General features: G+C 37.9%; 1 protein-coding gene across 1 annotated transcript; it reads right to left on the minus strand.

Annotated features, from left to right (window-relative positions):
- On the minus strand, positions 1-23,269 carry LOC137281981 (uncharacterized). Its single transcript, XM_067813729.1, has 18 exons — positions 23,119-23,269; positions 21,728-21,769; positions 16,755-16,828; positions 16,404-16,472; positions 13,573-13,669; positions 13,007-13,133; positions 11,637-11,702; positions 11,172-11,295; positions 10,587-10,686; positions 9,029-9,087; positions 7,898-7,962; positions 6,928-7,089; positions 6,638-6,680; positions 5,893-6,007; positions 5,484-5,583; positions 2,475-2,544; positions 1,704-1,807; positions 1-942 (listed from the first exon to the last, which is right to left on the minus strand). Exons 1-18 carry the CDS (start codon positions 23,183-23,185, stop codon positions 711-713), a joined length of 1,716 nt encoding a protein of 571 aa, XP_067669830.1. The 5' UTR covers positions 23,186-23,269; the 3' UTR covers positions 1-710.
- Positions 23,270-23,354: the final 85 nt, after the last annotated feature.

Raw genomic sequence — 23,354 nt, forward strand, 5'->3', positions numbered from 1 at the left:
TTTTTTCAGTCGGCTATCATTTATAATGAAGCTAAGTCTAATTTTACACTTGAGAAGTGTCATTTGCAATACAATATCATCGTATAAATTTGCATAAAGCCATGGGCTGTTCCAAATACATCACTTTCGACTTGGAAAACAATGCATTGCTCATTTCTACACGAATTTCTCCTCAGAAAAGTCCTTTTTCTCCGTTAACTATCTCCCCACCAATCAGACTGTAGTTAGGCTGAACTTTGTTTAACAGATATTTCACACTTTCACATATTTACTACATAAACTGTACACATAAAAGCAAACAAACAGTTTACTCTATTTCCGACAGTACTTTTATATAGAGGTTTCAAATTTAATTTATAGGTGTCAAATCCCAGTAATCTCATTATATCCTTACTCTTACTATTTGGATTGATCCACTGAACAGGCTTAGTCAGCAGTTTAATGGCATGTAAATATGAATAAAACATGAATTAAATATGTAAAACTTCAATAGTACTTCACTTTTACCAAGAAAAAAACCATTAAAATTGTTAATAAATATAACGTTCCTTTGCCTCAGATAAATATACAAGTCATCACATAAAATGATCATCACAAACACACACAAATTTAGATATCATTCTACAGATGCATAAAATTAAAGTAAGTAGACTTTTATATTCAGTCATAAACTTAAAATATGAATTTCTGATTTAAAATGCTGACACACATCAAGAGGGTGTTTGTGGAGACGTGAAATTGTAACTTGCATCAGTAAGTGAAGCTGTAGATGTAGTTGTGGAGGTTAAGTTGAGGAGCGTGACGGTGGAGACACCGTGGTCCTCCACCAAGCTGTAGATTGTTCTATAGATGTCATACACAACAGCAAATCCAAAATACAAGGGGAGGAGGAACTGTAGATGGCACAGCCATTCAGGGAGAGGGAGCGCTAGATCCAAGGACCTGTAAAGAGTAATGGTAATGAGATTTCATGAACAGCAAACAACAACAAGGCGATAGAGTTATCTGAACCCTTGTGACCTGTATTAAGCCCCGTATATACAGCAAATGTTACTGGCATAAAATCAGATGTTAATTCTGACAAATGCACACTGTTTTTCACACTTTCAATTCCATAAACACAAACAAATACAGCTAATTGTGTATGTAGTGAATTCAAAACTTCAACCTGTTGTAAAACACTCTGTCCATCGTTAACCCCCACTTTCCATGGTTAACCCTAAGTGGGTAAGATTCCTCTAATAATGCCAATCAAACAAATCCTCAATGTGAACAGTTAACCCACACTGACCATAGTTAACTCTCAATGTCCATGTTAACCCCTACTGACCATAGTTAACTCTCAATGTCCATGGTTAATCCACACTGACCATAGTTAACTCTCAATGTCCATGGTTAACCCACACTGACCATAGTTAACTCTCAATGTCCATGGTTAACCCACACTGACCATAGTTAACTCTCAATGTCCATGGTTAACCCACACTGTCCAATGTTAGCCCACATGGTTCGTAGCTAGCCCACACTGTCCATTCTTAACCCACACTGTCCATATTTATCCCACACTGTCCATAGTTAACCCACACCATCCATTGTTAACCCACACACTATCCACAAATAACCATGGTTAACCCACACACTACCCTCTCTGTAGTTAACCCACAATAGCCATAGTTAACCCAAACTGGCCATTGTTAACCTACCTGTTCTCCTTATTTCTGGATCTCAACAGCATCAGGAAGACAAAGATGCCTGCCTGAGCGTTGAGAGTAAACGATGCAAACTTTTCCAGGATTTCAACAAAGCCCTAGACAGAAAATGAGTATTTAAGCCCTGCATTGAAGTGGCGCTGATATGGTTAAAATAAGTTTAAGGGTCCAATCCAAAATGCATTTACAGTGCTGTAACATTCCCTGATAGACTGCATAGTAATGATAGATAGTGATGTTAATGCATTGTGGATTAGGACCCATATATCAAAAGATTATTCAGGAAAAAACATCTTCTAACAATGTACCTCATGACACATAACCAATATATGATAAACAATAGACATCTGGCACACGGAAGCTACATGACACCTACATGACATACACGTGAGACCCTTGACAAACACACAGCAAACTCATTACATATATACACACGGCATACATGACACATTACAAACATGAAAAGTAGAATTTTAAAATATATATGTGCATTCAGAAATGAACAATATTAACAAATGATGCAGAGAAAATTACTTAAAAAACATGGATCAAACTATTGCTGAATTGCTGAAATGCCAAAGGACACACCTGATCACAATTGTACCACAAATGAATGAAAAACTTAATTAGGACTTAAAATAATCTTGACACAAGACTGAAGTATGATTGTATCTTTTATATACATTTTATTCACAAGTTGATATTTCAAGTACATCAAATTTGATGCCAATGTATCATTTTCAAGGCTGCTATTAAACAACATACCTGAGGGTCTAACATCGCCACAGTGAAGACAAGGACGAAGGCCAGCATAGAGGTGATCACCGTACACAGCCTGAAGTAACAACATGGCCTCAATACACACACAGACAACTGCATACAATCTTTAATCGTCACACTGATGACTTCAGTGGCCAAAAGTACCAAGTCCAAATTCATACAGTTTGTTGGTGTTTCAGAGTGAGTGAGTGAGTTAATATTTATCGTCACATGGGCAATATTGCAGCCACATTGTGACAAGAACAAGTAATAATGACACTGTAGAATGAATGAATATAAGAAACTAAAACACTGTTGACAAAGAACAGTAAAACCACTAGTATCGGTGTTTCAGAATCGGATAAATCAACATAAATATATTATGTGTAGAGTTTGTGACAGTCAAAATAACATTTGGTATTATTTCACAATGCCATTTGGAAAGTGGCAAAATGTAACATGTCATATTTGGGACTACAGATTCTAGTACTTTGTTGGGTTGAGTTCCAAATGGGATTCGAACCCACACCCTATAGATACTAGAATCTGTACTTAACTAAGAAAGTGTAATCCCAAATATAACATATGCAACATTCGGTTTTTTTATATTTTGCTCTTTAATCATTGCACGTTTGACTATACACCTGAAAAATTAACATTAATCTTCAATCCCATCATTTTCAGAAATTCTACAAAGTCAACGTTCTTTTAATTGACAGTATACCTCCTTGTTAGTCTAGATCATGTGAGGCGCAACAAAATTGAGAAGGCTCTATTCTGAACATATACATATTTACAGGACAAGGCTCTGAATGGGTGAAGATTTGCCAACGTCACTGAAACATGTCTGACCTCTAGTATGCCACCGTTATCCAAGTGATATTCAAAGAATATCAGAAAACATTTTGCTTCTGTGTTTAAACAACTGAATAATACTGGTAACAAAACAAAAATCTGAAGCTGATGATCAGAGTGAGGGTATAATCACTCACCATCAGTCAGTGTTACAGGCAAGTATTAAAGAACCTGTTTATACATAATTCTAGTTTTAGAATTAGTGGCACACTTTCACTGCTATCATAAATGTGAGAAATACAAGAATCTAACTGCTTATACAAGTTACAATATTTACTCAAGCTGCCGTACACACTGGGTATACATTGTTTTTTTGGGCTGTTCAACATAGAACTGAAAAATGGCACTGTGCATTCTAAAGTTCAATAATTGCAATCTGATATCAAACAATGCTTCTTGCTGTACATATTCACCAAGATTTGTCCTCAAGTTTATATCAAGTAACTCTTTTTCCTTGGTATCTTTTACTAACTAGGAATCTATTTTATTTTTATGGGTATTTTGAAGAAGAGTCATCAGAAGATGACATATCCCCCCGGCCCCCACATGTTTGAAAGGACAAATTATCTGACAGTTACTAATTGTTTTTTTAGACTAAGTTTGAATTGTTTCCATGGAATTCATGAAAATTATACATGCCATATATCTGTAATCAACAATGTCACAATTTCAAAATCTGTTGAAAGACATGAAATGGTTTTCAAGTTGTGCTCTGGGAACGAAGCCCATCCCTCCATTTTGAGACTAAGTCCGAAATGTTTCCAATGCAAACCTGAGAAAATAACACATCACAAAAACCTTTAAAAACCAAAAGGCACCACTTTGGGGTCTGCCACACATATCTGCTAAGTTTTACTGACTTTTCAGACTAGCTCCAAAACGTTTCCATGGAAAGCGAGAAAATAATAAATCACAAGATCCTGTACATAGCAAAAGGCACCACTTTAGGTTCTGACTGATATATCTACCAAGCTTTGCAAAAAAAAATTGAATGGTTGTTTAGTTCTGCTCCAGAAATGAAGCCCATCCCTCCATTTTGAGACTAATTCTGAAATGTTTCTATGGAAACCGAAAAAATAATAAATCACAAAAACTTGTACATAGCAAAAGACACCACTTTGGGTTCTGCCACACATATCTGTCAAGTTTTAACAACAGATATTACGATGTTTCTGCCCCAGAAACTAAACACACCCCTCACTTTTGAGAGTAAGTCAAAAACATTTCCATGGAAACTGAGAAAATAATACATCACTAAAACCTGGAATTAGCAAAAGGAACCACTTTAGGTTCCGATTGATATATCTACCAAGTGTTGGAGAAAAATATTGAATGGTTTCTGAGTTCTGCTCCAAAAACAAAGCCCATTTCTCCATTTTGAGATTAAGTTCAAAATGTTTCCATGGAAACCAAGAAAATGATAAATCATAAAAACCTGTAAATATGAAAAGGTTTCACTCTGAGGTCTGTCACACATATCTACCAAGTTTTGCTGACAGATATTTATAAGTTTTAGAGTTCTGCTCCGGAAACAAAACACACCTCTCACTTTTGAGATTAAGTCCAAAACCTTTTCATGGAAAGCGAGAAAATGGTAAATCATAAAAACTTGTAAATAGCAAAAGGCACCACTATAAGTTCTGACTGATATATCTACCAAATTTTGCAGAAAAATATTGAACAGTTTTTGAGCTCTGCTCCGGAAACGAAGCCCAGCCCATCATTAGACTAACACCATGTTCCATGGAAAAAAATATAAAAATGCCCAAACTCTGTAAATAGCAAAAGACACAACTATAGGTTGAGACTATCATATCTATCAAGTTTGGTCTAAAAATACTGAACCGGTTCTGAGTTATGCTCCGGAAACAAAATGATTACGGACGGATGGGGTGTCGGCTATATCCTCCGCATTACATACCGGGGGGATAACAATGAGTTGGCATTATATAAATGAGACTCTGATTATGATAGCATCCAGTTTGATGCCACTCTGACAATGTGCCACATAAACCGACAACCTCATACACAACTGATTAGCAATGATGGAGTTGTCGTGCCATGATTATGCATTATGCAGTGAACTTCATGCAGTGGTGCTACCAGCATTTGATAGACAATCAAAACATTGAAATACATAAATGTAAGTTTCCGACTCACCACTTGCCACTGATGCAACTGCAGGTGTCAGGGTTCCGGAACTTAGGGATGAACTTGGCGAAGGAATCCTTGCTCCAGTTCGACTCCACCCAGCCAGACACTGCACAGAGACGGTCTCAGCATCAACACACAATACAGTATATGTGACCTTAACACTAAAATGGTGCTGAGTTCTGGTATATTTGACTACTTGTATATCAGTATGACTTGGGACACTGTTGGTACCCTGACAAGTACTTACATGTATGTTGTAACGCCGTTCCTATCTTGAGATACAATACAGTTATACTGATGACTATATACAGTTGCCCTGACAACTACTTACATGTATGGTATAATGCCGTTCCTATCATGAGATACAAGACAGTTATACTGATGACTATATACAGTTGCCCTGACAACTACTTACATGTATGGTGTAATGCCGTTCCTATCGTGAGATACGATACTGTTATACTGATGACTATAAATAGTTCCACCAAAAAGGCAACCCATTTGAAGTGTGGGTAATCTCTTTGTAGAATCTGAAAATTGAGAAAGGACAAGCTAAAGCTCCATTGCTATACACACACAGCATATGAAGCAGTTGACTTTTGTAAAATACACGGAGATGACTTTAAAAAAAACACTACTAAACTTATGTAACACTTGTGCTTGACTTTTGCTCTTAAAAAACATTTGAAACTACACGAAGAATGAATGACCTTCCTACTTTAACCTGATTTTAGGTATAACATGTGTTAATAAATGTATTCTCTTTGAGTCCATGACTAAATATTGCTTTACTCAGCCTCAGCACTGACGATACTCCTCGAATGATGACTCTTTGAAAGAGAAATTGGAGAACTACAACTCTCCTGATTCCACACTACAAATGAAGTCTTGCTGGCATGAATGACCTTTTGGGGGTGCTGGTGACCTCAAAACCTGACTAACACACGTGTTTCACGGAACCATCAGCAAGTTCAGGAATATCAGTTCTTCCCATCAGGGAGTGAGTGAGTTTTAGTTTAACACTGCACTCAGCAATATTCTAGGTATAGTATATGGCAGCGATCTGTAAATAATCGAGTCTGGAGTATATGGAAGATGACATGACTTCACGAAATCATCACGTTTCTCGTCCACACAGTCACTGATACCACCCAACTAACCTTTGTAAGAGGTAGGGTAGATATTTCTCCATGTTTTGCAGCACTGAAAAGAAGAAACAATACTCACATTGACGTCATTCAAAAAATCTGTAACAACCAAATAAACAGAATAATAATATTTCATTTACACTTTTTCATTATGTGCCAGGGCACTGACATGAGGAACAGTTTAGATGAGCTCTGCATCAGATTGTGACACCGTACACCTCAAAGGTGTATGGATTTGAACACAATATGAGAATGAATCACAGACTATGGCATTTACTTTGTTTCTGTGAACCTGAACACACCTCTCCAGTGATAGATCCCCAGTACACACTTCTGACACGGCGTCAATTACTGGACCTGTTGTTGATTGAGTTGATTGTACTGTTTCCATGGCAACATCAGGTTGACTCCGGACACACGCCATGGCAACTGTCTGGGGAACAATATCCAGGACTGCCCAGCACCTGCAACACCACACAAGCACCTGTTACACAAATACAAGCACCTGCAAAGTAAAATAAGCACCTGGAATACAATACAAGCACCTGTCACATAATTACATGCACAAGTTTAACAAAGTCTTATACTGATATTGATAGATAGACATGTCTTGGACATTTCTTGTGTCATATACAAGAGATGAGGTTCCTCAATACTGTAAGTGGCATGATACCATGATTATAATGACTGTCAACAAGGCAATAAACAAACAAATGGTTTCTCTAACGTCCATGAGAGGTGTTACTGTGCATGACTTAACATAAGAGATATATACTGAAATACTGGGAAAAGAGTTCTGCCAGTTGGTCCCATTAGTACAAGCATCTGCTACATTGATCCAAGCAAACTAATGTAATACAAATAAAGTCTGCAGTAATATTACCATGACACTTTTAAAATTGACTGTTATGGTCAAGGGGAGGGAAATATACTGGACAAAATAAGTTAGGGGCATTAGTATTTTTATGACTGATATCTTCTCAGTATGTCAATAAATAAATATATCACTATTAATGATTTCAAAATTTACATATATCCCTAACTATTTTGTACTGTATAGAAATGAGAATATAAAAGTTATCTCCCATTGTATATCTGACGTATTTTAAGAGAAAGTATTGATTACTTGTTTTGCTACTAACAATTAGTCAAAATTTCTGAAATAATGACAAGGTAGATTAAATATACCTTCCAAAATACACAATAATATTTAGGGAGATCTGTTTTGAAATTTCACACCATTTCATAATTTTTGAACATCCAGAGACTCACCACAGAATATTGAGTAGGCTGCAGGTGATGAGCCCCATCAGCACGGACAGGCGGTACCTCTTGATCTAGACAAACACAGTATACATTAGTTGTGTGGTGGAGTCTCCGCTCATGCCACATCATACCTTGAGCAGACAGGGGAGATGACTCATATCTATACTTCGAACAAATAAAAATTTCAATTTGCTAAATAAAAAATACATAATTCAATTTATGCTTGCGATTCATTTCCCCAGTTCATGGTGTTTTGAGGTATGATAATTTCTATTTAAAAAGGTCTCCTTCATTTGAATTAATATGATTAAATTTCTTGTTCTCATTTCATGTTTATTATCAGCAATTTTATAAACCAAGTGAAGGTAGTGTTTCGTAACACACAAGATGTCTGTCACCTTTCCCAGGATCCATCAGCTGATACACCATGACTTTTAAGTTTTAACATTTCACTAGTGTTTTAGTTCAATGAGTTAGCTAATCACTAGTGTTGGGAATCAGAAAACAAATCCACCGTCGATTATCCACTAAGTAATGCTAATGTAGTTATTCTGTTTGTTTATACTATAAATATTTTTCACTTTATATCATTTTGTTTACATTAGATGTATAATTTGTTCAGACAGGTTACAGTAATATTTACCACAGTGATGAAAAACTATGAATACAATGCACATAGCTTTAGGTTGTTGACCGCATGTTTAATCATGAATATTTGTCACATTTAATGGTCAGCTTACATCATTCAAGAGTGTCATAATAAAAGAACCAAATTCTCATTACTCAAAAATATGTCTTACACAATTGATAATTGTATTAATCCTTCTTTCGACTGATTTGTAGATTATTTTCAGTGACTACTAAACACAGAATGATCTTCATTAACCTCCTTGATCATGTCCTGAAAACAGGCGCTGACAGACCCAGTATCATCTCAGGACATCGGTCCAGAAAAGCAAATCTAGCAAGGGGAAGCAACTCTGTACAAGGGGAAATAACAATGCTGTGCACTGAGATATTATGAGACTACACTGTCAAATGTTAAATACTTCAACTAAATACCTTTAATAATAAAAACCACTTAAAATAGATAATATCTTCATTTGTTCTGATATTTTCAATAAAAACAGAACTTACCTGTGTTGCATTGAATTCTATCTTTTCATAAATAAACGGCATTGTGTTGATTATTCCGCCTGAAACAGGACAGACCAAGGAATTTTTAGGAATTTGACCAATGGTGCCATGACTGTTTTTGATGTGAAAGCAAGGTTTTACATGATGCAGAGAATGGACAAAGACTACTCAAACTACGTTGCAACCAGAGATGCTCGTTAGGATGAGAGAACCACAATAAACTCGGTGCGCCTAGTGGCAGCAAGAGTTGTATACTCCCCAGGGAGTTGAGATTGAAATATGATGTGCTGTTGAGATTGACATCCGGTGATCGAGGGAAAAATACCAGCGCCTTGAGCATTCACTAGTGCGTGGATATGTGCGCTATATAAATATCCAATCTATCTATCTACATACGAAGAATCTACCTACAGAGCATCAACAGTAGTTATCTGTGTCTGTTATTTCACTTAACAGTCATAACCACTGTCCACATGACCACTATTCATTCCTGCTCTGCAGAAATTCTCTGAACATACAGTACACAACAACATTTCAACACTGATGGGGGTTCCCTGGACCCCAACTGTTGTAAGTCACGGCAAAAACCTTGTGGAAGTATTTCAGTTATACTGGGAAGGAGAACACAGTACAGGTGTTCACCAAGATGGGGAAGACACACTAATTACAGGTGTTCACCAAGATTGGGAAGACACACCAATTACAGGTGTTCACAAAGATGAGGAAGACACACTATTACAGGTGTTCACCATGATGGGGAGGACACACCAATTACAGATATTCACCAAGATCATGAAGATGGGGAAGACACGCTAATTACAGGTGTTCACCAAGACGTGGAGGACACACAAATTACAGGTGTTCACCAACACATTGGGAAGACACACTAATTACAGGTGTTCACCAAGCTGTGGTGGACACACAAATTATAGGTGTTCACCAAGATGGGGAGGACACGCTAATTACAGGTGTTCACACTAATTACAGGTGTTCACCAAGATGGGGAGGACACGCTAATTACAGGTGTTCACACTAATTACAGGTGTTCACCAAGATGGGGAGGACACGCTAATTACACGTGTTCACCAAGATCATGAAGATGGGGAAGACACGCTAATTACAGGTGTTCACCAAGACGTGGAGGACACACAAATTACAGGTGTTCACCAACACATTGGGAAGACACACTAATTACAGGTGTTCACCAAGCTGTGGTGGACACACAAATTATAGGTGTTCACCAAGATGGGGAGGACACGCTAATTACAGGTGTTCACACTAATTACAGGTGTTCACCAAGATGGGGAGGACACGCTAATTACAGGTGTTCACACTAATTACAGGTGTTCACCAAGATGGGGAGGACACGCTAATTACACGTGTTCACCAAGATGGAGAGGACACGCTAATTACAGGTGTTCACCAAGATGGGGAGGACACACTAATTACAGGTGTTCACCATGATGGGGAGGACACACTAATTACAGGTGTTCACCAGGATGTGAAAGAATATGTAAATCACGTTGGACTTCATTCACTGTCAGCCAAGTCTACTCACCAAGAGCTACAGTTCCCATCAGAAAAGGTTCTCCTAAATACTTGAAGTCATTACTGATCTCTCGACCGACCGACACTCCCACATAGAAGGTCACTATAGTCTGAAACACATTTTGTCATCAGAAACATGTATTGGGCACCATTTGAACATTACTATATCAACAGAAAGCCAACCTCAGCAACATTTATCTTAAATCATCACAGACCACTCACAGTCGCACCAATGTAGTACAACAGTTACATGTCTGTACAACACAAACTAAAAGCTCTCCAGTGAGTGAGTGAGTGAGTGAGTTAGTATGATTTTACTGAAATTACTCTGCTTTTAGCAAAACAAGGACACTAGAAATGGGTTTCACAGATTGTACCAATGATAGGAAACAATCCCAAGTTATTGGCATGAGAAACAAACACTTTAACCACTAGGCTATGCCAGAGCCACTTGTCAAGGGAGAACATAGCCAATGTAAAGCAATTAAAACAAGGTGTGCCATGCCCATAGTGCATCACCATCGTCACCGTCATCATCGTCGTCGTCATCATCATCATCATCATCATCATCCACAGAAGAGGTTGTGTTACTCACTGTGCCGAGTAGCAGTGATCCCTTGAGGAATGTGAGAACAGAGACGACAGGTTGAATTAGTTTTAAGGCAAACACTACTGCCACTGTCAGGATCCATACAAAACCAGGGATGACGTACACATGGCTGAAAACACAAAATGGTGGTCAGTAACCCGAGTCTTCACATCTGATCAACACTGTCTACACCCTCAGGACATGTTTTAATAAGCATCTTTTAGTTAACCTGGCCCTAAAAATCTAAAACGATCAATCCCCACTTCAAGAAGCCAACATCTGCACAAGGGGAGGTAACTCAATTCTCGTTCTGGAACGTTTCACTCACTGCTGTTATTCATGTTGAAATAAAACTGTCACAGCAGATGATATATTTTACCCGACCAATTATTTCTCCCATTGCCGACATTAAATGAAAAAATAATTGTTTAAAGCAGCCTGTGTTCAAACGGACAACACAAAACAACATACCTGATCCCCACAAGCTGGGCAAATGCTTCACTCCCTGCCAGCGAGTAGCAGATCAGTAGTGCAATGCTGAAAACAGACAAATCTCCACTACACATAATACAAGCAAGTATATATCTGATTCCAAAAAGTCTGTGAAATTGTAAGTCATATTAGGAATTTTTAATTCAGATTTTCCACAGACATTCTTGACAACCTTGCCATCTTGTTGATTGTTGCTATAGCAACAATGAATGTGTAAGTTAGGCATATTTTACATATGCACTCAGCAAGTCAATAACCTGGCTACAAATATAGAGAGCCAAAGTTAGGTAGACACTATATCCATTGACCAGTGACCCTGATGAAGGAGTGAGAATTAGCAATCAAAAGATATAAAAAATAGAATAAAAAGAAAGTTTTCTCCATAAAACATGTATTCATGTTTCATCCAACTTATAAGTAGATGGTGAAAACTGTGACACAATGACATCAGTGCACACTGCCATGGCAGTTCTGTTGGCATCAAAACAGAATTCGAACTATTCTTGACTTTGCTACAAGTTCTGATGATGCACACCAGTCTCTTGCTTTCATTCAAACATTATCCAATATATCTTACAAATATGATTTCTCTGATGATAACAAATTTCAACACTTGTTTCATGAATCACTATGGCAAGTACAGTTATGTAATTATCTCCAGATAACCAGAGTAGAACAAAACAACGTTCATATACTTGACCAAATCTTCCATATGTATAAACTAGTTTTATGCTTTGCATAGCTGTCGACAGACCCAGTTTTACTGTCAAATGATGAAAGCTCGAAATCCTGATGAAATTTGTTGATCATCTTTTTTAGGTTGTTTAATGCCACACTCAGGTGAGGGAGTATTGTTTACTGCTGCATCAGCAATTTTGCAGCTATTTGCGGCAAACTACACACAGGAATATTGAAGCTACATGACTGCAATCTGTAAAATAATCAAGCCTGGACCACACAATCCTGTGACTGACATCATAACAATCAATCTACACTTGGATACAATGCCATGCAGCCAGTACACCTTAACACCTGGCCCCAATTTCTACAAACAAACTTAAGAGGCAGCTGAATTTCTAAATAAAAAAGCCAACACTATTCTAGTAACCTATTTATCAAACTCAAATTGTCTACTAGTACTATGTTTGAGTGAATGCAGCCTACAATGGGGATGCATTCTGTTGCATTTTCTCAAATTTGAATAAAAAATCTCAATTAAATCAAAACTGAGACATAATTTTGTTTCGAGAACTTGTGGCCTGATCCTGATTTCCCCAAGAAACTGACCAGACATAAAGTAAGACTCTTCATAGGGGTGGAACATGTGGTATTACACAACTAGTACTTACAACTGGAGAATAACCATGATATCAAAGGCCTGCCTCACACCACAACACAGGAACAGCTCTCCCAGGAGGTGAAGATTAGGTGGGCAGATTGAGTTATCTCCCCCTGATTCTACAGCCAGCGCAATACCTGAAAATGTATGCATCTCATAAATCTATGCATGAACAAACTAATTTCACCCACAAACCATAAAGACAGGGAGGAAGCAAAGGTATAATATTTATAACATGGTAAACTGAAAATCTGATATTTAGTGAATTATCTTTAGGAGCAGTTAAAAATTTTGTATCTCAATGTCAGGAACATGCAACACAGTCTAAAATTTTCATAATTTTAAATCTCCAAATTACAGAGAACAATATTAAGACTTTAACACAAAATCATCATGTCCAACAATGACACCAATATCTCTTGTATGTCATATGTGATATATCCTAAAGATCTGATTGTATTTCATAGTCCCTCATTAAGGTAACATATCGGTGGGATGACCAACAAAATTTTTTTATCTAGTCTACAAACATTTTCTCGTCTTTGGCTAACTTGACCACACAGATGTGTGTCTTACCTTGACTGTGTCTTCCTCCAGACACTTCTGTCCCTTGTTTACTGAAGATCTCATCGTCACTGTCGTCCTCCATGTCCTGCAGGGGAACAAGCTCATCCTGTGGAGGGACACACAGTTGATCAGTGACACATGACGGTAGCAATCACATAGTCAGTAGTAAAGCATGGGAGTTCTGTGTTCTGTGATTGGTACAAGTCAATATTAAAGTACAGGAGTTATGATCCTCTTGGTTCTAAGACTGATGTTAAACGGTATTAAAGCATGGGAGTTACCATCCTCTTAGTTCTAAGACTGATGTTAAACGGTATTAAAGCATGGGAGTTACCATCCTCTTAGTTCTAAGACTGATGTTAAACGGTATTAAAGCATGGGAGTTACCATCCTCTTAGTTCTAAGACTGATGTTAAACGGTATTAAAGCATGGGAGTTACCATCCTCTTAGTTCTAAGACTGATGTTAAACGGTATTAAAGCATGGGAGTTACCATCCTCTTAGTTCTAAGACTGATGTAAAACAGTATTAAAGCATGGGAGTTACCATCCTCTTAGTTCTAAGACTGATGCAAAACGGTATTAAAGCATGGGAGTTACCATCCTCTTAGTTCTAAGACTGATGCAAAACGGTATTAAAGCATGGGAGTTACCATCCTCTTAGTTCTAAGACTGATGCAAAACGGTATTAAAGCATGGGAGTTACCATCCTCTTAGTTCTAAGACTGATGTTAAACGGTATTAAAGCATGGGAGTTACCATCCTCTTAGTTCTAAGACTGATGTTAAACGGTATTAAAGCATGGGAGTTACCATCCTCTTAGTTCTAAGACTGATGTAAAACAGTATTAAAGCATGGGAGTTACCATCCTCTTAGTTCTAAGACTGATGTTAAACAGTATTAAAGCATGGGAGTTACCATCCTCTTAGTTCTAAGACTGATGTTAAACGGTATTAAAGCATGGGAGTTACCATCCTCTTAGTTCTAAGACTGATGTTAAACGGTATTAAAGCATGGGAGTTACCATCCTCTTAGTTCTAAGACTGATGTTAAACGGTATTAAAGCATGGGAGTTACCATCCTCTTAGTTCTAAGACTGATGTTAAACGGTATTAAAGCATGGGAGTTACCATCCTCTTAGTTCTAAGACTGATGTTAAACGGTATTAAAGCATGGGAGTTACCATCCTCTTAGTTCTAAGACTGATGCAAAACAGTATTAAAGCATGGGAGTTACCATCCTCTTAGTTCTAAGACTGATGCAAAACAGTATTAAAGCATGGGAGTTACCATCCTCTTAGTTCTAAGACTGATGTTAAACGGTATTAAAGCATGGGAGTTACCATCCTCTTAGTTCTAAGACTGATGTTAAACGGTATTAAAGCATGGGAGTTACCATCCTCTTAGTTCTAAGACTGATGTTAAACGGTATTAAAGCATGGGAGTTACCATCCTCTTAGTTCTAAGACTGATGCAAAACAGTATTAAAGCATGGGAGTTACCATCCTCTTAGTTCTAAGACTGATGTTAAACGGTATTAAAGCATGGGAGTTACCATCCTCTTAGTTCTAAGACTGATGCAAAACAGTATTAAAGCATGGGAGTTACCATCCTCTTAGTTCTAAGACTGATGTTAAACGGTATTAAAGCATGGGAGTTACCATCCTCTTAGTTCTAAGACTGATGCAAAACAGTATTAAAGCATGGGAGTTACCATCCTCTTAGTTCTAAGACTGATGTTAAACGGTATTAAAGCATGGGAGTTACCATCCTCTTAGTTCTAAGACTGATGCAAAACAGTATTAAAGCATGGGAGTTACCATCCTCTTAGTTCTAAGACTGATGTTAAACGGTATTAAAGCATGGGAGTTACCATCCTCTTAGTTCTAAGACTGATGTTAAACGGTATTAAAGCATGGGAGTTACCATCCTCTTAGTTCTAAGACTGATGTTAAACGGTATTAAAGCATGGGAGTTACCATCCTCTTAGTTCTAAGACTGATGTCCAAATCATTTCCATGGAAATCATGAAAAATATAAATGCCCAAAATCTGTAAATAACAAAAGGCATCACTCTGGGATCTGTCTCATAAGTCTGCTAAGTTCTGAAGAAAGATATTAAAGGTTTTCAAGTTGTGTTCCGGAAACAAAGCCCTTTCCAGTAAGTCCCAAACATTTCCAGGAAAACCCAGAAAAATAAAAATGACAAAAATCTGTATATTGCAAAAGGCACCACCTTAGGTTCTGTTTGTTATATCTACCACTTTTTGCTGAAAAATATAGAACATATTTTGAGTTATGCTCCAGAAACAAAATGATTATGGATGGACGGACAGAAAAGGTGTCGACTATATCACATGCTGGGCGGATAAACAGGTGTCGACTATATCACATGCTGGGCGGATAAACAGGTGTCGACTATATCACATGCTGGGCGGATAAACAGGTGTCGACTATATCACATGCTGGGCGGATAAACAGGTGTCGACTATATCACATGCTGGGCGGATAAACAGGTGTCGACTATATCACATGCTGGGCGGATAAACAGGTGTCGACTATATCACATGCTGGGCGAATAAACAGGTGTCGACTATATCACATGCTGGGCGGATAAACAGGTGTCGACTATATCACATGCTGGCGGATAAACAGGTGTCGACTATATCACATGCTGGGCGGATAAACAGGTGTCGACTATATCACATGCTGGGCGGATAAACAGGTGTCGACTATATCACATGCTGGCGGATAAACAGGTGTCGACTATATCACATGCTGGGTGGATAAAAAGCAACAAAAAATTACTATATTCTCGGGATTTCTGGATCTCTGGAGTTACCTGGTTTGGATTGCGCTGAAGGGCTATGGCTCGCTGCAGGAGATCAGTGAAGTAAAAGATGAGGAGTACCTGCAACAATCAACAGGTACACTGTCAAGTAAAAATGACACACCTGTAACAATCAACAGGTGCACAGTCAAGCAAAAATGACCAACTGGTAACAATTAACAGGTACACGGTCAAGTACAGATGACACACCTGTACCTACCAACAGGTACACAGAGAAGTTCAACATGACACATCTGTAACAATCAACAGGTACACAGTAGAAGACACCTGTAACAATCACCAATACATAGTGTAGTAGGTGAGAAGACACACCTGTAACACTCTGCTACCATGGTTACTGACCTGCATGAGAGTGCTGGTGATGAAGGAGATGAGGAAGGGATATATCCCAGCTTGTGTCAGGGTAACAGGTAAACCTGGAACATACAGGTACAACAGGTAGGAGTAACACAATAACAACCATGGCAACAACATGTAGTTGTCTGTTTAGCACTATGTTCTGCAATTTTCCTATATTAACTATTATGGTGGGCATCAGTGTATGACAGTCGCATGAACAAAGAGACAAGAAATTCATTGATATCAACACTGCTTGGATACACTGACACGCAATCAACACGACCCTCAGCATGTCTCCACCATGTCAACAAGTAACACTCTAAAGAGGAGGGGACATGCTACACTTCATGGAGGAAGTGCGACATTGTAAACTCCAAGGAGAAGTGGGGACATTGTACACACCAGGAAGAAGTGGGGACATTGTACACATAAACAGCATGGAAGCGGGGGAACATTGACCTCATAAGATACACCAGAGAAGAGGGAGCATAGTAAACACCATCAAGAAGTGGGGAACATTGTAAACTCCACAGAGGATGTGGGACATTGTAAGTTCCATGGTGGAAAGAAGAGGGAAGTGTTCACACTGTCAAGCTATATACATGCATTACCACTGGGTGTCACCTGAAAACATCTGTTGCCATTAACATACTGACACATTAAAACCTACTCCCCAGCTTTCCTCCATTGTGACGTGAGTCAGGTATTCATACTGCACAGAATCTCAGTGGATTTGCTCAATGATTGAATTTTTCCTCTCATTGAAACAGCATGTGTCAGCATCTACGAGGATGCACCCACACTTGTACTGAAGTTTATAGATGTGGAGTAATACTATCCTCATAACAGGCAAGTCGATGGACTCATGCCTTAAAAAGGAATGAATAGTTATGAATAGAATTCATGATTTTAACACATAATTACTGCTTTAGACACTTGTGCATGTCTGTGATAACATACCAGGATTTTTCCCCAACCATAGACTGTATATTTCAGTCTAAACACCACAGAGCAGTGGAGTTTACAAGTGGCGAAGCATTCACTTGTCACGCCAAGAATCTGGTTTCGATTCCCTGTCTTTTGATTGGATGTCTGCATCAGTGTTTGATTGGCCGTCTATAACATTGTTTAATTGGCTTTCTACAACAGTGTTTGATTCGCTGACTGCAACAGTAATTGATTGTTTTTCAACATAAGTGTTTGATTGGCTGTTTGCATCAGTGTTTAATTGTCTGACTGCAACAGTGCTTGATGGCTGTCTCAGTGTTTAACTGGTTTTCTACAACAGTGTTTCTTTGAATGGCTGAAAGGGATTGGCGGGCCACAACAACATTTCTGGCTGGCTTTCTCCCTCAGTGTTAAAATGGCTTTCTTCATCACTGTTTGATTGGCTGTCTGCAGCAGTGTTTGAACGGCTGTCAACACCAGAGTTTGACTGACTGCAAATGTGTTTGACTGGGTAACTGTAGCAGTGTTTGATTGGCTGCCTACATCATTGCTTGATTGGCTATTTATTACAACATCTGACTGGCCATCTCAAAATATGATTGGCTGTGTCAAACAGCTAATGGAATACCAGAAGAGAGATTGTTGCTGTCTGTGATAACTGTCACAGGCAGTAAATGATTGAAACATCCTGTATATGTCCTGCATTGCCAGATTACAAGATGGTTCTAACAGATATAGCTAGCTGGATTGTTCATGAAGAATTGCTATGTGACAGCTTCCAGACGTTGACTATGTAAGTGCAGCATGGAGAAGATTCAAGGTGCTTCACTTGACTCCTGAATAATTGCAGATTCAACTTCAATTAATGACTACAGGCATCAAAATTCTGGACATTCATGAGACCATGGATTGCTGTGTGGTCTTGTGCAACAAACAGCTACTTCCTCCCTGCAACCTGGTGGGTCACAGGTGCTGTTGGAAAGGCAGGACATGCTTCATATTTTTGCAGATAAAAATTTGTGTCAACACAAATTTTTATTTATTTTGGCCATTCATTTAAAAAAGGGCCCACATAACATATTTGAGCAGAAAATGAAGACTGGTGTTTCTCTGTCATTGAGCATTATAAATAACAATAGGCCTGTTATTGCAGATGCACTTGACCTTTCTATTGACTTTGTGAGTGTAAAATAAAAAAAAGGAAAATGAGTTCATTTTGAAGATGTTGCACATATTCATTGATATCTTGTGACAGAATATACTGCTTGTACAGCTCAATTCTGTATGCAACATATTTTTGGGTAATATCAGCGTTTATAGTTCCTACACCTGACTGTCTGCTTGATGAATGATTAACAACAGTTTCAAATTTCCAATTTGCTACAAAAATGGTGGAACAAAACATCTGTACATATTTTACACAATGATATCAAATTTCACTGGATGACTGTTAATGAATAGTCCATGAACTCCCTCCCTTGAAGTGTCTGTATGTAAGTGAATATTTCATCAGCAACAGGCTTTTACCTGGATCTACAATACTTGGGGACATTTTGAAGAATGAGTGAGTTTAGTTTTATGTCATTTTTAGCAATATTCCAGCAATATCACACATAGGGACACCATAAATGGACGTCACACATTTATGGATCCATCATATCCAAGAACTTAATAGGAAATATGGGGGTCCTGTACTGCAATAAAATGGGGAATGGTCCTGTAAAATTTGATTGATCATCCAAAACTCCACAAGAGATATCTCTTGTGCGAGATCAGACGATATCCCCTAAGGAGGGGGAGGGGGGCAAGAAGAGAGAGGGTATGTGCACCCCTCCTCTTGATCTACCTATGATTTTTGTACATGTTTCATGCATATTTGTCACCCAAATTTATTCGTAAATGCAGACATCCCTTACTCTACTCCAATATACTCTGCCCCATGTAATTCATCCGATTATATGTCTGTCATGTACGACATATGGTGCATTATTGTATTGAACACCCAAGCTTCACTTCCTCTTCCAGCTGCCGCTCAATAAACAACCACCTGGCATTTATAAATACATAGTACGTTTAGTGTGCTTTTTTGGTCTCTTTTTCACAGCTATGACATTGGTCCATCTAAATAACTCGGAAACTGCTGAAAAATAATTTGAACAGATGATCCCTTATCAGCAGTATTATGTACAGATCTTTTTAATAGTGAGTATAGGGGTTAGCATGGGTTGATATGAGGGTCCAGTTGACACAAAACCTTGAAAAGAAAATAAGAAATAATGATTAATGTAGAATATTGAATATAACAAGCATGTCTAAATTACGGTTTTGAGTTTTGATTGTTCTTGTCTTATATTTCCTGATGTGTAATACCCCTGCTGTATATAGGGGTGTAGTGATGAATGCCAGCATTTAGCAACATGGTACGGCCCTGAAGATCTGCTGCTGGAAATGGGTGTGTGGGTGGGTGGGTGGGTGAGTGAGTGAGTGAGAGCATGATTTTAGACTGCTTTTAGCAATATTTTAGCAATATGACATCGATGGACACATGAAATGCAGTAGTGTTCTGTCACCAGCTATTCATAAACGAAGAGGCACAGAGAGCTAACCAGACTCTTTATTCCTAATGAATATGTGAGTGGTAAAAAAGACAGTGGGCACTGCAATCTTGTGTTTGGTGAATCTGGTATATCATTAAGAGATTAGGATTCAACAACAACAAAAAAAAAACCCAAACAATGTGGTCTTTTTGAGACAATCTCCTTTTATGTATTCTATCACTGGAGACTTCTAACGGGAGGTAATATTCTACTGTATTGAAGCATTGTAAAATGGTAACAGAACAAGTAGGATGACTCTCAACCTGGAGTCTCACACACAGATATCAGGGTTGCATACTCCCAAAAGAAATGAGAATGAAAATCAGTTGAAAATCCCGACACTGGTGAGGTTAACTTCAGACTCATGTGAGGTAGTGGTGTGATGATTCATCATCCATGGGCCACTGATACAGTGAATCTATAAAATCCTTTACATTGTATATCCCGACATTTCAAATGGGCCATGATACATTGTTTTACTTTGAATATTGCCGAAACGCGATATCTGTCAAGAAAGACGTACTTTTGCTGGATGATAAAACTATATGTATACTTCTTTCACCTCCATAAGTTTCTCAGTTATTCTTGCGTCAGGAACTGTGTCAAATATAGCACTCATATTTCATCAACATTCACAAAGTCTGTGTATAAACATAATTATCTCATTTCCGAGCGAACACTGAAAATCACTGGTGGAATTTGGCAAAATACTTTAAAATTGATTTTGTTTAGATCTTAAGGTGTTACATAGTTGGTGTTAGAATTTATGATTTTAATGATACGGATTGTATCGCCACTATTGTATCGGGTTTTGTATCATAATCATGATAATTGCAGCTTCAGTACATAATACTCTGGCAATCTTCATCACGTCATCGATCGTGACCTATCGTATCAGAAATTGTGGCCAACACTAGCACTAATGTGTGGTGTGGTGATACTGTTACTGGATAGTTGTTAGTTAATCCCAGATGGCCCTTATCATGATACTGCGTAACTATATATCTGCATGTACAATTTACTACAAACCTGACAGAGAGATGCAGGTCATAGTGCACAGAAGCAGTAAACATTGATAACCCACATCACGTATATCACTGCTCCAGAGGAGGTCCACCAGCAGGAACTGAGTTGAAATAGTCTGCTCGTTACACGAATAAAATCACAAGGAACACTTCCGTGTTAAATTCAGACATTGTACACTAGGGAAAGATTACTAAAAATATTAGCATGCTTACTTTTTACATTGATTAGATGATTAAACAATTAGATGGTTGGTCTGTAACAGAACTCATATTTTGTAGGGAAAACTAAAATATATGCAGTAAAGGGTGATGTCAAAATCTAATATCATAAGTCATGCAAATCTTCACGTATAATGATCAGAAGTTGAACATATTTCAGTTGTTTGATTGTAATAAAGATACTCACCCAAAATTCCTGTCCCAAGTATAGTTGCAATTGTGACAAAGTCTGCGAAAGGTGAAATTAGTACAAATCAATGGACATGATGCAAGCATTTCAGACACAAATTCGAAACATTTTACTTACGCCAATGAATGAGATGCTATCACAGTCAGAAGCTTTGCATTAACTTCAACATGCCCAGCATGTTGACACTAAAACAAACCTTCATCAATATAAAATGTTTATGAAAACATATGTTTCAGCATTCGACACATCACTATCATGGCGTGTTGAAGCCATCATCCACACGACAGTACCAAGGTCAATTGCACACAACGACATCAATATTTGTGATAGCTTAAATCTGGACAAACAATATGGTGAATAGTTAACACCAACGGATGATTCCTATGTAATATTGAAGCTTGTGTCTCACAATTAACTAGTCTGCTAGTCTGATAAGAAGGTCTTTGTCAGGAAATGTTCATAGTTTTTCTAATTTTGTCTTTTTTTTCATCAAAAAGACGCATTTAAATAGGTAAAAGTTCCAGCAATTTTGAATGAAAATTTAAATAATATTCTACATCCCTTTGGACACTTTTACTGAATAAACACAAGCATAGGTTTGTAATTCATTAATTAATTTATTTAAAAGAAATAGATTGGGTCATAAAAAGTTATATTAAATTCTTTTAGTAAGTAACTTTTCATGAATAGTTGTTGTAAAGTTTTAAGGATTGTGCCTGAAATGGGCTTCCACAGTTATTTGTCCCGTACAACACCCTACCCTCTGGGGTTATGACCTTTTCACATTACCATGATTACCATTTACCAACAGAGACGACCAGCTGATTGGTGATGTCATGAATGAAAAGTTTTTTTAGTGTATATTTTTGTCTTGAAGTTTCTGCATGAGCACAGGAGAGTAAAAATACGTTTGCCAGAAAACTCTGGATAAAAATCTCTACTTTGAAATTTGTGATTTCGTGACAGCAGAAAAACGTAGACGAGTTTACAAATACGAAATCTTATGTCACCCTTTCATGTGCAGCGACCATGTAAATCGGGAAGTGATAGGTGCGCGAAAATAGATGTCCGCTAAGTTACATTACACCAAGATATTTGTTTTCATTTTAATATGGAAAAATATACAATGTTTAATTGACATAAAACACACTAAAAGCATATTTTAACAATTTCGGGGGAAGATGACTGAGGTGTGAGTCACAGAATCCTGATCGGAATGAAATCCATCCTAAAAACATCACGGACAGGGCTACTGTCCAACCTGTAACAGCTGACAACATCATCATGATTATCCCAACTTGATTAAAGTTTTAACACTTCTGTTTGCATGAAAAATATGCTTGCATAATTACTGGCAACAAAATGTGCGATCGAGTTAATAAACTTACAACATTGTAAATATACGAGCAGCTTAGAACCTCCTGACGATCCCCTCGCTTCCAATCTTCGCGGCATATCGTTTCAGTTATCTTATCTATAACTGTGACACGGGCACCTGCCAAGTCAAACCATGGGCGCAGACATCTTGAAATTAGGTCCGGTTGTTTTCATACGCATTTTAATAAATGATACAGAATAGTATCATGTATCATGAGTCATGTCGATACTATAACTGGTATTGAAC

The sequence above is a fragment of the Haliotis asinina genome, chromosome 4, assembly GCF_037392515.1.
Source record: "Haliotis asinina isolate JCU_RB_2024 chromosome 4, JCU_Hal_asi_v2, whole genome shotgun sequence".
Lineage (NCBI taxonomy): Eukaryota > Metazoa > Mollusca > Gastropoda > Lepetellida > Haliotidae > Haliotis > Haliotis asinina.

Coding starts and splice junctions, on each gene's coding strand:
- LOC137281981 (XM_067813729.1), bottom strand. CDS start 23,185: ATGCCGCGAAGATTGGAAGCGAGGGGATCGTCAGGAGGTTCTAAGCTG. Junction 10,687..11,171: donor GATCACTGCTACTCGGCACA/GTGAGTAACACA, acceptor AATGTGTTTCAG/ACTATAGTGACCTTCTATGT. Junction 2,545..5,483: donor AGTTGCATCAGTGGCAAGTG/GTGAGTCGGAAA, acceptor TTGTTACTTCAG/GCTGTGTACGGTGATCACCT.